A 16,650-nucleotide genomic window follows, 5' to 3' on the forward strand; every position below is an offset into this window, starting at 1 on the left:
CTGGAACACACAATCTTCTCACTATATTTACTTTCTTGCTACTGTGTCAGCTCTGACCAATCAGAGGACACAATGTGCTAGCGTGGTTTAGTGGTGCGCATTTTGGTGCGTTTAGGTTTATGCCTGTGTGAAACCAAACCAAACAGTGGGAGAAACGCTCCAAATAAACTCAAAATCATCAACTGATCCGGATCATAGACAATTTCACAACTTCAGGTGAGAAAACGTTCTTTTATACCCAACAAATTATTAAGTTCTAATTCAGAAATCCTTAAAACCAAGCTGAGATGTTAAGAATAAAGTAAAAAAGTTCTTTATTCCAGCACCCTATGTTGGCTTTATCTCCCCTCAAACATACAAGTATATACTAGTATTTTAAGACTAGACGCCACTAATATAAATATAACTGCATTTTACATTTCTTACATTCATTCTTTTATTTACATTTAAATATCTTCTATATAAACTTGCATCTTAAGAAGAACAAGTGCGGTTAATAAAAGTTAATCACAGATTATTGTTGGTATTAATCTGATTAAATGTTTTAATCAGCTGACACTACTAGTAATAATATAGAGACTGTTCATTTGTTGGATTTACTTCATTTAAAAATAATGCATATAAAAAATTTCACATTACCTGTGATAGTGTGGCATCTGCACAGGCTTTCCTCGCATCCTAAAAACAAAAAAAAAAAAATCAGGTAGAATATTAAGTCATATCAGATTTTTTTTCCACATTAAAGAGTAGATACACAGTAAAATTGTAAAATTACGAATTATTCAAGAACAAAACAGCCACTGCCTGACAATCCATGTTCTGTATTTTTAGCAAATTAGCAAATTTATACTGTTTTACACGCTGTACACCGAATACTTTACACTGTATCAGTGCAATAACTTTAATTTTCCCCCAAAAATTGTCATTGCACCCTATAATCCAGTGCTCCTTATGTATGAATTCTATCAGTCAGGTATTAAGGAGCAGTAAAGCCACTCTGCTGAAGTACAGAGTTTCAATGAAGTTTCTCCAGCAGCAAGCCTGGAGCAATATTAGCATTAGCTGCTAACTGCGCTAAGAGCTAGCTCTTTTGCAATTCAGAGGTGAGTATTATCAGCCTGTAGCCAGTTGATAATCCCAGCTCAGAGGATAGTATATTGGACTGTAGCCTGCATGTCTATCGCCCTGGCTTTCCGGAACACCGCTGCTGGTTGGTATTTACTAGCGATAACTGTGGGTAGCGCTAGCAGTTAGCCGTTAATGCTAATGCTGCTGCACCCAGCCTTAGTGGAAATCTGAAAATCTAAGCTTACTGTTAATTAATGAAACCGCAGTTTTCAGGAGAGAAACCTGTGTAGATTAATATCCAGCGCTCGTTTGACTTACTTTAAAAGAAAATGTTAATTTAAGAATAACAGTTTTGTTTACTCAGCTTAGCTTTACTTAACTTAGTTCCCCCATCCCCACCCAGCGGCAAGACTTGCAGAATTATAAGAGAAACATGGCGACAGCCCTGTTCCTTACTAGTGTTGCATAATGCACCTTATAATCCGGTGCGCCTTATAAAGCGAAAAATACAGTAATAAAATATTTAAATAAACAAATTAAATGTGTGATGTACTCACTTTTGTGAGATACGGTATATATATTTTCAGAAAACCAAACCAAACCAAATTAATTTAATTTGGTGAGTAAAGCCCTTCCATTTATTAACAGTCAGCTATTAAATTTCCAGTGTTTGTTTAGAAATTTGCCCAGAAAGGTTAATGTCGCATTTACCCACCCCGCCTATGATACCAGCTGATCACTAACTCATCACAGTAAACCTTTAAAAATATTTACTTTGTAGAAGCCGAATTAAGCGTCAACACATTTTTAACACAGTGAGCTTTGAGTCACATCAGGAAGCATCTCTCAGCACCTCAGGCGACCTAACTGTATTTGGTAAACTATGTAAATAATTGTTGGCAATATGAAAATATCTCTGAGCTATGCAAAGTCTTATTATTCTCCTAACCTACAAAAATAAGCTTTCAGTTCAACTGGTTAACCTGAGGACACACCACAATTTAACCCTGTTTATCCTGACACAATTCTGAGACCTGAAATAACTAACACACAAATAAACAACATTATGAGGGGGAACTGATTAGTTTGCAGGCCTTTAAGTATTAGTACTTTTAGTTTAAGCTCTGTATTGCAGAAAACTTGATTTTAAATTACCCAGAAGAAATGTACCAGCATAAAATGCTTTAATAAGGATTCATACACTTTTTAACCAATAAACTTCCATTATTTTTTTCATGACTTTTCTATGCCTTCAAGGCAAATTTTCATGTCAGACATGGACAATAAAACCAAAAATGAACTAAAACTATAATCGAAATTGATTGTAGTAGGCCTAAAATCAATCTGACATACATTTTTAAATAATAAAATGTGTCTCAGATCCTGAGAGCTCCATTGTGAAGGGCTAAATTACCGAATTAACTCTGAGCTGACATATTTGTTGTTAGCTGTTAAAAGGTTTATAGACCAAATTTCCATGACTTTTCCAAAACTTTCTGGGAATTTTTATTTTTCCGAAACTTATTCAGGCCTGGAAATTGCTATTTTCAAATTCCATGACTCTTCCAGGTTTTTCATGACCGTATAAACCCTGTTTAATTCAGCAGTATCAAAATTTATATCACAATATACAGTATTTCCTACGTTTTGTCGATATAAAATAATACATTGATAAGGACAGTAGAAAAACTATGATAAACTGTAAACCTGTAATATTACCTCACATCCTCCACATTTGTCACTTTTACTTTTTAATACTTCTTTTAAAATGTCTTTACTGGTGAATTAAGGTGTGAATTCTACTTCTAAACTGCAGGAGGAGCCCAAGAGCAAGAAACACAACTTTTCACGTAATAACACAGCTTTAATATGTACAGTATCATCAGATTTCCGAGATTGTAAGAGTCGTGAAACCCGTGTAAATGCACACACTCACTCTGATCTGGTTTTTGAGCTGCTCAGCCTCCTGGCGTAACTGGTCCAGTTCACTCATTTTCTTCTTCTAAAGCTCTTCCTCTCTCCTGCTGTCGGGACACACTTTGATCTGTTTGAGAGACATAAGATATGAAGAGATTAATATGCAAGAGAAAAAACATTACACACCAGAGCATGCATTTAAACTGACCTGCGTTTTGCATTTTCTAGCCTAATTACAAAGTTTTTCCCATGAAGTCCCGGCTCATATAATTACCATAAACACATTTTAAAGTTTCCATTATTTAGATATGAAGCTTCTGTATACTGGATAGTGCACCTTAAAGTCTGATAAGACAAATAAGTATATTATATCTGCTTAATATTGGTTATTGTATTCCACACCTGTATACACCCAATGCTTCAAGAGAAATCAGCTGAAAATTTATCAGATTTGTAACAGAAATCAATGATCCAGAATGACACAATACTAATAAATGCACTCCAAATATCTTCATATATCCAGGACTAAAGTTAAATAAATGATACTGGACAGATATAATCTGTCTCTAGTAGATATATAATGGGAAATGAGAACAGTGTGAATTTTACTTTTACTAAAAACAGTAAAAAAGTACTACCCTGATATGATAATTAGGGGTGGGTGATATGGCACCATATTTTAGGGGATAATGTCGATCGCGATATTTAAAGATTTTTTGCCGATATTATTGCATATGATACGGTATGGCACAGCCCTAATTATGACCTACATTTTCTGTATGTGTCTAACAGACAATTATAGCTGGAATTAGTGCTGTGCGATATGATGATAAATATTCCTATCGTTTCTACAGTACTTCCATCAATTATTCATGCAAATATATACATTTGGCTACGATGAAATGTATTGGCGTGGTCATTTTGCATTAACTTGGTTTATATAAGTGATAATAAAGTAATCTTCGCAAAAAAAGCTTCATAATGTGGTTTTGCGACGTGACGCTGCTTTAAGTTATTTGATTATATATGTTATATATTCGAGACACATTGTTCTTTTGAAAAAATTAGCTACTGCATCTACCTCATCTGTTTTCATATGATACATACATATTGCTGCACTAAAAGGTAGTAATTCTCATTTGTGAAAGTATGGTTTTATGTCACTTTGAAATGAAGTTGGAAAAAAGTAAGCAATGATATTATTTTGTCATATTTTTCGAAGAATAACTGAACACAACTCAAAATGTGGTATATCATGATATAAAAAATTCCATATCATGATATATGATATTTCCCATATCGCCCAGCACTGGCTGGAATAAAAAGGTTTTATGTTCTCCTTGTGTCTGTGTGTGGGTTTCCTCCCACAGTCCAAAAATATGAAGATCAGGTAACAAGATTTGCCCAGAAAAATGAGATAATCAAAAATGTGTGAATGTGCCTATGACAGTATGCCCAGGTATGGATTGGCACTCTATCCTGGATGAAGTCCTCCAGGTGGACGATTGTTTCCAGTTGAGAGTATGCCGTCTGTGATCGGTTGCCACTTCTCTTTAGTGTGTGTGGATGAGTGTTGAGTTTAAGTGATTGTGTGTAAAATGTAACTAAAAAAGCATACTCGGGTGATTAGAAAGGAAAAAGGTGCTTAAATAATAAGTAATTGTAACTTTTTATTCTGTTACCTACTGGACTATTTCCTCACTTCCACACACACACACACACTCTAGATATCTGCATATCTACATAGCATCGTATATTTACTTTTTCAGTCTTAATTGACGTATTTCTGTGCAATATTTATCTATAGTGTAAGTTTTTATGTGTACTGTTATAGAGTATATATATGTGTATATTATTCACACTGTAAATGTATCTGTATGTCTTATTTTATATATTATTATTCTAGTAAATATTATTCTCTGCACATTGGTGGGATTCTGCACCCAAGTTTTTCACTCACATGTACACCTGTACTCTGTGACGTAACAAAAAATAAAAATCTTGAATCTTGAAATCAGACATTAACAGCCAATGAGAAGACCATGGGATTTTGTAACCACAGTACTGGATATGACCTTGTCTAGTGTGAATTTAATCCATAGCATCTCCTTGTGTGTTACTGAAGCACCCTCTCACCCTTTCAACAAGCACCTGATCAGTCAGCTGACTGAAGGATTAAAAAAGAGCAAATGTAGAAAATGGCCTAGAGGAGTGGCAGACTGCTTCTTCTCAGGTCACTCTGTGGCAGATCAGAGTCAGCAGCAGAGTTGAGCTTCAGCTGCTGCTGCTGGTAAAAAGGCTGAATGAGACTCAGGTAGCTGAATAAGAAGAAGAACATAAGCAATAAGTGGTGCTTTCTCACCCACCTTGTTTGGTCCGGACTTTCCAACTCCTCAATTTGGTCTGAACCAAAGTAGCAGGAGAGAAAGGGGGGCGTAAACTACGGTCCGGACCAAAAGACCAGAGTTTGGTCTATTTATCCAGTTCATCAACTGTGTGAAACACTTTTCTAGATGGTGCTGGTAAGTCTGTACCTACTGTAACTGTAGATTAATTGCAGAGCAGTACGGGTATAACATATTACGGTGCGGGTGATTCTGTATCTACTGTAACTGTAGATTAATTACAGAGCAGTATGGGTACAACAGATTACAGTGCTGGTGATTCTGTATCTACTGTAACTGTAGATTAATTAAAGAGCAGTATGGGTACAACAGATTATGGTGCTTGTGATTCTGTATCTACTGTAACTGTAGATTAATTACAGAGCAGTATGGGTACAACAGATGCTGGTGCTGGCGATTCTGTATCTACTGTAACTGTAGATTAATTACAGAGCAGTACGGGTACAACAGATTACGGTGCTTGTGATTCTGTATCTACTGTAACTGTAGATTAATTACAGAGCAGTACGGGTACAACAGATTACAGTGCTGGTGATTCTGTATCTACTGTAACTGTAGATTAATTACAGAGCAGTACGGGTACAACAGATTACAGTGCTGGTGATTCTGTATCTACTGTAACTGTAGATTAATTACAGAGCAGTATGGGTACAACAGATTATGGTGCTTGTGATTCTGTATCTACTGTAACTAGATTAATTACAGAGCAGTACGGGTACAACAGATTTCTGTGCTGTGATTCTGTATCTACTGTAACTGTAGATTAATTACAGAGCAGTATGGGTACAACAGATTATGGTGCTTGTGATTCTGTATCTACTGTAACTGTAGATTAATTACAGAGCAGTATGGGTACAACAGATTACAGTGCTGGTGATTCTGTATCTACTGTAACTGTAGATTAATTACAGAGCAGTATGGGTACAACAGATGCTGGTGCTGGCGATTCTGTATCTACTGTAACTGTAGATTACTTACAGAGCAGTATGGGTACAACAGATGCTGGTGCTGGCGATTCTGTATCTACTGTAACTGTAGATTAATTAAAGAGCAGTATGGGTACAACAAATTATGGTGCTTGTGATTCTGTATCTACTGTAACTGTAGATTAATTACAGAGCAGTATGGGTACAACAGATTATGGTGCTTGTGATTCTGTATCTACTGTAACTGTAGATTAATTAAAGAGCAGTATGGGTACAACAGATTATGGTGCTTGTGATTCTGTATCTACTGTAACTGTAGATTAATTACAGAGCAGTATGGGTACAACAGATGCTGGTGCTGGCGATTCTGTATCTACTGTAACTGTAGATTAATTACAGAGCAGTACGGGTACAACAGATTACGGTGCTTGTGATTCTGTATCTACTGTAACTGTAGATTAATTACAGAGCAGTATGGGTACAACAGATTACAGTGCTGGTGATTCTGTGTCTACTGTAACTGTAGATTACTTACAGAGCAGTATGGGTACAACAGATGCTGGTGCTGGCGATTCTGTATCTACTGTAACTGTAGATTAATTGCAGAGCAGTATGGGTACAACAGATGCTGGTGCTGGCGATTCTGTATCTACTGTAACTGTAGATTAATTACAGAGCAGTATGGGTACAACAGATTACGGTGCTTGTGATTCTGTATCTACTGTAACTGTAGATTACTTACAGAGCAGTATGGGTACAACAGATTACAGTGCTGGTGATTCTGTATCTACTGTAACTGTAGATTAATTAGAGAGCAGTACAGGTACAACAGATTATGGTGCTTGTGATTCTGTATCTACTGTAACTGTAGATTAATTACAGAGCAGTACGGGTACAACAGATGCTGGTGCTGGCGATTCTGTATCTACTGTAACTGTAGATTAATTACAGAGCAGTACAGGTACAACAGATTATGGTGCTTGTGATTCTGTATCTACTGTAACTGTAGATTACTTACAGAGCAGTATGGGTACAACAGATTACAGTGCTGGTGATTCTGTATCTACTGTAACTGTAGATTAATTACAGAGCAGTACGGGTACAACAGATTTCAGTGCTGTGATTCTGTATCTACTGTAACTGTAGATTAATTACAGAGCAGTACGGGTACAACAGATTACAGTGCTGGTGATTCTGTATCTACTGTAACTGTAGATTAATTACAGAGCAGTACGGGTACAACAGATTTCAGTGCTGTGATTCTGTATCTACTGTAACTGTAGATTAATTACAGAGCAGTATGGGTACAACAGATGCTGGTGCTGGCGATTCTGTATCTACTGTAACTGTAGATTACTTACAGAGCAGTATGGGTACAACAGATTATGGTGCTGGCGATTCTGTATCTACTGTAACTGTAGATTACTTACAGAGCAGTATGGGTACAACAGATGCTGGTGCTGGCGATTCTGTATCTACTGTAACTGTAGATTAATTAAAGAGCAGTATGGGTACAAAAAATTATGGTGCTTGTGATTCTGTATCTACTGTAACTGTAGATTAATTACAGAGCAGTATGGGTACAACAGATTATGGTGCTTGTGATTCTGTATCTACTGTAACTGTAGATTAATTACAGAGCAGTATGGGTACAACAGATGCTGGTGCTGGCGATTCTGTATCTACTGTAACTGTAGATTAATTACAGAGCAGTACGGGTACAACAGATTACGGTGCTTGTGATTCTGTATCTACTGTAACTGTAGATTAATTACAGAGCAGTATGGGTACAACAGATTACAGTGCTGGTGATTCTGTGTCTACTGTAACTGTAGATTACTTACAGAGCAGTATGGGTACAACAGATGCTGGTGCTGGCGATTCTGTATCTACTGTAACTGTAGATTAATTGCAGAGCAGTATGGGTACAACAGATGCTGGTGCTGGCGATTCTGTATCTACTGTAACTGTAGATTAATTACAGAGCAGTATGGGTACAACAGATTACGGTGCTTGTGATTCTGTATCTACTGTAACTGTAGATTACTTACAGAGCAGTATGGGTACAACAGATTACAGTGCTGGTGATTCTGTATCTACTGTAACTGTAGATTAATTAGAGAGCAGTACAGGTACAACAGATTATGGTGCTTGTGATTCTGTATCTACTGTAACTGTAGATTAATTACAGAGCAGTACGGGTACAACAGATGCTGGTGCTGGCGATTCTGTATCTACTGTAACTGTAGATTAATTACAGAGCAGTACAGGTACAACAGATTATGGTGCTTGTGATTCTGTATCTACTGTAACTGTAGATTACTTACAGAGCAGTATGGGTACAACAGATTACAGTGCTGGTGATTCTGTATCTACTGTAACTGTAGATTAATTACAGAGCAGTACGGGTACAACAGATTTCAGTGCTGTGATTCTGTATCTACTGTAACTGTAGATTAATCACAGAGCAGTACGGGTACAACAGATTACAGTGCTGGTGATTCTGTATCTACTGTAACTAGGGCTGTGACGATAATTTTATTACCGCAATACCGCGGTTATGGGACGTCACCGCGGTGATGAGCTCATTACCGTCATTACCGCATTTTTTTATGGCTGTCAAATCTGATTGACTGCGTTTTGAGCGGTAGTAAAATGCTCCATATAAGCACAACTGTGGTGAATTCAGTATTAATATGTCAAGTGTAAGTCCTACACTATAGGGCTGTGCAATATATCAAATACATTTTGATCGCGATAGATATTGGTGTCAAACGATCTCAAAATTCATAATATCGAATATAAAATTTTTTGTCATTTATCTGTGCTGCCGCTGCACTGGCGTGGCAGCGAATGGGTTAAGCAAAACGCGGTGCGTGGTACTCATTGAGGTCAGAACAGCTCTGGAGTCTCCTGCTCACTTCGTCTCCATTGAGGCTGCTGAAGAGAGTGAAGATTAGCAGCACTAATATTGGCTCGGAAATGGAAGCTACAGGGCAGGCTCAGTAAGTTGAGAAAAAAGGAAGAAAAAGACTCAGAACAGAAGAGAATCATCTGCAAGATTTGCCGGAAAGTGGTGTCTGCACCTCTCGCCAACACATCAAACTAATTCACCCACCTCAAGGTAAACCATAGAGCCATGTAAGGTGTTCCGTGGTCACATTTTGAGAAAGTAAAATATATTAATTCATTGTCTGGCTGTTGGCTGTTCTGCGTGAGCACCGCGGAGAACGCGCGGCATTGCGCCTCAGTCTTGGTAAAAATAGTAAGGTTGGTTGAAGTGTAGTTCAAACAGCAAAGCAATGATATAAAACTATAACCACCATCTTTACTGAAATGTTGTTATCTGACCAAGTCTGAGGTAAAATGCGCTGCGCCTTGTCTTCACAGCACGCGGAACTGAGTTCAGAACCGCTACAAATATAACCATATAAAACTCAGTTCAGATAAATAAACTTCAGATGAGTAAGGACACGTAAAGTGAAACAAAAATTGTCAAACATAAAGGACAGGTTTCTATTATTTTAAAATGGAACTAATGTCTTTTTTTGGTCGGTTGTCTCTTGCGAGCCGATTTCTTAACGTCACGACATTTTAATCAACATATTATATGACGCGGTTCCCGTCAGGATATCTTGCGGCACAGACAGAACTGAATTGTTATTGGCGGGAACAGGAGTTTAATCAATCCAGAGGATGTGGGAGCACATTAATAAATAGTTAAGAAAATTGTAATAATCACGCAGTGATTCTCATGCACGCAACAAAAAAACCCTAAGCACAAAAAAGGAGCGGAGAATGGACCGACACGCGCACACACCGATTTTTTTTTGTAATGTGGTAAGAAACGTGACCGCACTATTCAGCGCGGTTTTAATAAATATTTTTTTTAATTTTAAGCACTAAATGTAATTTATTAAATTTATTTAGGACCGCGGGGCAGGTGCGGCAAAACTGTGTATGTGGCGGGCTGATGCGGGATTAAAAGAAGGATTTTTTTTGCGGAACGGTAACGGGACAAAAAAGAAATGATGTCTGAATTAATTTCCTCCAATCGAATATTATTTAACATGGTTTAAGAATATAAAATAATTTATAAACAAACGAAATATTTAATATTGAGCTAATAGCCCAAGTGCAAAAAATACAAAATCTAATACTCTGCACTGCACAATTCAAACGAATTGCGCTCCAAACAGCTGCGCTCCTGCCCTGCGATGCAGCCGAAGCCTGGTGTGAGGCAGCAGAAATTCCGGGGTGAAAACTACATAACTACACAACATAAGGAGACATAATGCACTCCAAATATTCAGGAGGGAAGTGAAATAAATGATACTGTACAGATATAATCTGTATCTAGTAGATATTTAATGAGAAATAAGAAGAGTGTGAATAATAAAAAAAAACAGACGCCTATCACAGACTTCTTGAGCCTTGAGCCCGAACGGCCCGAGGAAAGGGGTGAGAAATATATTTTTTTCGGGCCCGGGGTCAGTGGAAAATTTTGCTGTGGATTAATTCGTCTTTTTTTTTTTTAAACGAATATTAGAATATTCGCTACCAATTACTGCCGAATATCCTGAGCTCAAAACCGCTATTCGGGCCAGCCCTAAAATAGATCTATGGATGGAGAAGGGGGAGGCGGACAAGCTCCTCCTTCAAAAAGTCTGCTCGGAAAAAGACAGGTTAGCTGTACAATGACGAATTATACAGGCAGCATATGTTCACTTGTTATGCTGTATTTATGGTTTATGTAGAGGTTGTATGTAGGCTGTATGGTTTGAAGAATAAAGATTTGTTACCAATAAATTTGTGGTGTTTTTTTTTTTTTTGGGGGGGGGTGGGGGGGTGGGTTTGGGGTCTCGCGGTTAACCGCAATATCGCGGTGATGCGTTAGTTTTTTACCGCGGTTATAAAAAATCAATACCGCCCCAGCCCTAACTGTATCTGTAGATTAATTACAGAGCAGTACGGGTACAACAGATTTCAGTGCTGTGATTCTGTATCTACTGTGACTGTAGATTAACTACAGAGCAGTATGAGTACAACAGATTAAGGTGCTTGTGATTCTGTATCTACTGTAACTGTAGATTAATTACAGAGCAGTACGGGTACAACAGATTACAGTGCTGGTGATTCTGTATCTACTGTAACTGTAGATTAATTACAGAGCAGTACGGGTACAACAGATTACAGTGCTGGTGATTCTGTATCTACTGTAACTGTAGATTAATTACAGAGCAGTACGGGTACAACAGATTTCAGTGCTGTGATTCTGTATCTACTGTGACTGTAGATTAACTACAGAGCAGTATGAGTACAACAGATTAAGGTGCTGGTGATTCTGTATCTACTGTAACTGTAGATTAATTACAGAGCAGTGTGGGTACAGCAGATTATGGTGCTTGTGATTCTGTATCTACTGTAACTGTAGATTAACCCTTACTTATAAACAGGAAAGAAAATCTGCAGTGAATCTTTTATGCCTTTTCTGCTGCGGTACGCACCTGCACCTGCAGAGAGGTACAATTCGGCACAACACCTGGAAAACCAACACGCTGAACTGACAGTGTTTACCAAACCAACCAGTGTTTGGTATAGGAAGTCACAAACCACGCAGGTGATTGTGAACAAACATAGGAAAGTCCACAAAATTACTAAACTGCAGTGTGAAACCAAAACTAACTAGACCAAATGTACCATATTTTTCTGACCATAAGGCAAACTTAAAATCCACTTAAAAGCCACTTTGCTGAAATACAGCATTATACAGAGTTTCAGTGAAGTTTCTCCAGCACCAAGGCTGGAGCAGTAATAGCATTGGTCGCTTAGCGCTACCTCTTTCGCTGTTCAGAGGCAAGTATCATCAGCCTGTAGTCTGTCTGAGTGTTTACTGTGTTAAAACAAGCCACGTGGGACGAACCGCTAACTTACACCTCCCTGGCTTCCCAGAACACTCAGGGTTCCTCGGTGTAGCTCTGTCAGGCAACATTTACTAGCGCTAGCAGATAGCCACTTATTCTAGTGGAAATCTGGAAATCTTAGCTTACTGTAAGTAAACTAAGCTTACTCACCCAAATAAACAGTTTTCAGGAGAGAAATCTGACTAGATTAACATCCAGCGCTCGTTTTACTTTGAAAGAAAATTTTAATTACTTTTAGTTACTCCGCCCACCCCGTGGGGAGACCTGCTGTATAAGAAGGAAAACATGACGACAATTCTGTTCCTTACTAGTGTCACATAACGCAACTTATAATCCAGTGCACCTTATAGTGCAAAAAATACGGTAGTATATTCAATGAACAAAACCTGTGTGAAAACATCCAGAAATCAGAAATCACTTCTACAATATAACTGGACTTAACCAATTTACCCGTGTGTGTATATATATATATATATATATATATATATATATATATATATATATATATATATATATATATATTAGGGGTGTCTTGATTTTGATATTTCATCGAAATCGATCAAAATTATGTCATGGTCTCGAGCATCGAAGAAAAAAAGAGGAACGATGATCCCTCCCGCAAATAGCGCAGCACACTGTAGCTCAAAGAGCAGCCCTTTCTCCAGAGAATGTGGACATTCTCATCTCCTTAAAAAACTTGAAAATATAAAACTAACAGTTGTTTTGTCTAGCCTCAAATATGTTAATAGTTTTGGTAACTTAAGGAGCATCTTTCTCTCAGGTAAAGTTAATAATATATCTTTATTAAAGAAAAAAACTCGTCATTCTCAGGGACCGAAAAAGTCTTAAAGTCTTATTTTTCATGTTTAACTGTTATAGTAGGATACAGTTCAGTTTGTTACGGCTCTAATTGTTCTATTATTTTTTACATGGCTGTTCCTGTATTTCTTTTATTATTTATTTTGTTATGTTGCACATTGCTTTTTTAATAGTGCACACTGCTGCTACCAAAAAAGCCACTAGATGGCATTACATATATATCTTAATTAAATTGTTTAAATTTGACCATTAGTGCCTAATGTGGTGTATTACAGTTCACTTTGCATCACTTAGATCAAGCCCAATAAGATACAATACAATAAGATTGTAAACTGAAAGAATCAAACCAATGACTGACCATAGACTAATCTAAAACTGGCATAGGCCTCTCTGCTGTAAAAAAAAAAAAAAAAAAAAATTGACAATCGAATCGAACCGTGACCCTAAAATCGGAAATAAAATAGAATCAAGGATTTAAGAAATCATTATACTCCAAATTTAGACCAATAACAAATGACAACTTATATTACTGCTATTTCTGTCATATCATTAGGGCAAATACAAATAATGTAATAAGTGTTACATCATGTACAGTACAATGTCCACTCTTAAAACACAGGTGTTTTTAAATTTAGCTAAAAAGTCATTTCATGGAATCCTGACAGATTTAGACCTTTTCCTGTTTCCCCGTTTACTTAACAACACAATGATTGAAAGGTAAGTAATGCAACAAGTTGTAGACTTGAACCAATCATGTGACCCTACACATGGCACAGGGACAGCTTTTGCCCCTATAGCAGAAGTCTAAGCTAATACCAAACTTCTGATTTGAGAAGGACATTATTAAATATATCTCAGAACAGTGTGTACAGTCCTCACATGTTTGTAAATATTTTATATATATCATTTCATGGGACAACACTGAAGATATGACAGTTTACACAATGTAAAATAGTCAGTGTGCAGCTTGTACAGCAGTGTAAATATGCTTATTAATGTCTAAACTCCTGGCAACAAAAGAGAGTACACTCGTAAGTGAAAAAAGTGACAAATTGTTCCTAATAAGCCATTCCCCTTCCCCTGTGTCACATGACTCATTAGTGCTACAAAGTCTCAGATGTGAATAGAAATCAGGTGTGTTAAATTTAGTTGTTTTTTGCTCTCACAACCTCTCATACTGGTCACTGGAAGTTTAACATGGCACCTCATGACAAAGAACTCTCTGGGAACCTAAAAAAAATTGGAAAAGGAATTGCTGCTCTACATAAAGATAGCCTAGACTAAAAGAAGATTGCCAACACCCTTTAACTAAGACACATCACAAAGGCCAAGAGCATATAGAAGATTTCCAGAACACACAAGCGCTGCCAGCATTGCTGCAGAGGTAAAAGGGGTGGGGTGTCAGCCTGACAATGCACAGACCATACGCCACACACTGCATCAACTATGTCTTCATGGTAGTGTCCTGAGAGAGCGCCTCTTCTGAAGGTGGTGCACAAGAAAGCCCGCAAACAGTTTGCAAAAGACAAGCAGACTAAGACAATGATTACTGATAAAACCAAGATAAACTATAATATAAAGACCAGTGTGTCTTGCATACTGTCAAGCATGGTGGCACAAAAGGACTGACAAGTTCTGAGAAGCAGCTGCATATTCAGTTTATGCAGAACACCTTAATCACAGTAGACCCAACACTGGGTCCACTTCATATGCAAATCACTGCACTGGTCTAATAAGGACACTGCCGTTTCATTTGAATGGGAAGACTAAAGTCTACCTATTAAATGTAGGTTTAGGAAAAATATTCAAAAGAAGGACTAGTGCTGGGCGATAAAACGATATCGATAGTTATCGAGGAAACTATATATCGCGATAAGTCGGGGCGAGAAATTCGATAAACTAAATTTTCTATTTCCCGTTTAAGTAGCGTTGTGAAAAGGCGCAGCACGAGATCAGGCAGCACGCTGAACTGCTGCTCAGCCCAGTACAACCCCTCCCCTCCCCTCTCCACCATCCCCCTCCGCCCCACCCCCCGAGCCCCTCCACTCTGAACTCCTCACATAGCGGCTCCTTCTCTCCCATTTACTGGATAAACTTCATTTATACTATTCAGCGGCGCTACACTGGAAAACTCACCTTTTAAATATGAGGCATGCGTCTCCAAGATATTTAGAGAGGTGAGCTTGTTCAGATTTCTGAAGGCAGGTAAACGCTGCTCTGTTTGCTGCTAGTTAGATTAGCTTGTCTCCAGTTTAAAGTTAGCGATGTTTAGGTGTAAAAGGGATCTGTGCAATCTGTCATCATTAGCTAAGATGCTTTCACTGCTTTTTACATTCTAATAAACTAATGGGTAACGCACGTTAGCCGTGTTAATCCACGTTTCGTGTAAATTAAGGTTAACTTCAGCACGAGTGAGGGGTTAGTATATAAACACACAGAAAGGAAGCACTTTCCATCTTTTTTCCTAACTCTCACTGTTTCTGTTAGAAAACCCTGAGGGCAGCATTCTCCTCTGTCTTTGTGTTTTATAGTTTTTAACAGATAGAGAGTCTGTTATGCTGGATATTTTACTAAATACAGAAGATTATATAATCTGTCTAGCTGTATTTGAACTGAGCTAAACATTGCTGTTACTGAACTGGAGTTTTAAATACACTTAAGTAATGTAAGTCTAGTCTACTGAAAGCCAGTAATGTTAGTATAAATCTGTACTGCAGTAGAAGTGGATCATTTCAGAAACTTGACTTTATTCCTCCCACCTCCATTATAGGCCACTTTTTTTTTAAATATTTAAATGTTAGCTTAATTTAAATGAAAAAAAACTAAAGGCTCTTATTTAAAAAAAAACATAAGCAGTAAATTATCTAAAATTACAACAAATAGAAAATAGAAAAACAGTAAAACATATGTAATACATACTTTTTATATGACCAAAATTAAACTAGACTGAAATCTGACTAAAACTAATAATATCCGATAGACTAAAATGTAACTAAAACTATTATACATTTTAGTGAAAAGACTAAGACTGTATCAAAATCACCTGTCAAAATGAACACTGTGATATACTCTTGTATTTTGCTTTATGTAGTTGCCTGCATTCAGGGAGGGGAATGATCTTTTGATTAAATATAATTTTATAAAAATAAATAAAGTGTTATTGCAATTTAAATTAAACAGACATATAATGTAAAGGGTCTTACATATTTTTTAGTTTATATATTTGTCCCCTTTTTAAAATTAATTTAAAAGCTGTACCCACCTGGCAAGATGTTAACATCCTAGTGTCTGTCCACAAGGCTCTGAGCCTGCTAGTGATTTTGTCCATAACTCCCTTATTCTGTCACTTCTGAGTAAAAATAGAAACCTTTAAGTGTAACAGAAAGTGATTTGATTTATATCGTGATACATATCGATATCGGCTGATATGAAAAACTATATCGTAATAAGATTTTTTTCCATATCGCCCAGCCCTAAGAAGGACTAACCTTAGAATCACTGACACGTAAGACCTGAGAACATGTGAGTACTAGGCACTGCTGACAGTTCAATATATAATATAATTTTATCATTACATTTTCAACAATTTTT

General features: G+C 37.2%; 1 protein-coding gene across 3 annotated transcripts in view; it reads right to left on the reverse strand.

Moving 5' to 3' along the window:
* gnb1b (guanine nucleotide binding protein (G protein), beta polypeptide 1b) overlaps positions 1-16,650 on the reverse strand; it is a 45,178-nt gene that overhangs the window by 21,039 nt on the left and 7,489 nt on the right. For all 3 annotated transcript variants that reach the window (XM_022675547.2, XM_022675546.2, XM_049479503.1), the window contains exons 2-3: positions 3,005-3,112; positions 640-678 (exon numbers count right to left, since the gene is read on the reverse strand). In XM_022675547.2, coding sequence (XP_022531268.1) covers positions 640-678; positions 3,005-3,061 — 96 coding nt within the window. In that variant the 5' untranslated portion in view covers positions 3,062-3,112. The remainder of the gene's footprint in view (positions 1-639; positions 679-3,004; positions 3,113-16,650) is intronic.

This window comes from Astyanax mexicanus, chromosome 5, assembly GCF_023375975.1.
Source record: "Astyanax mexicanus isolate ESR-SI-001 chromosome 5, AstMex3_surface, whole genome shotgun sequence".
NCBI classification, from domain to species: domain Eukaryota; kingdom Metazoa; phylum Chordata; class Actinopteri; order Characiformes; family Acestrorhamphidae; genus Astyanax; species Astyanax mexicanus.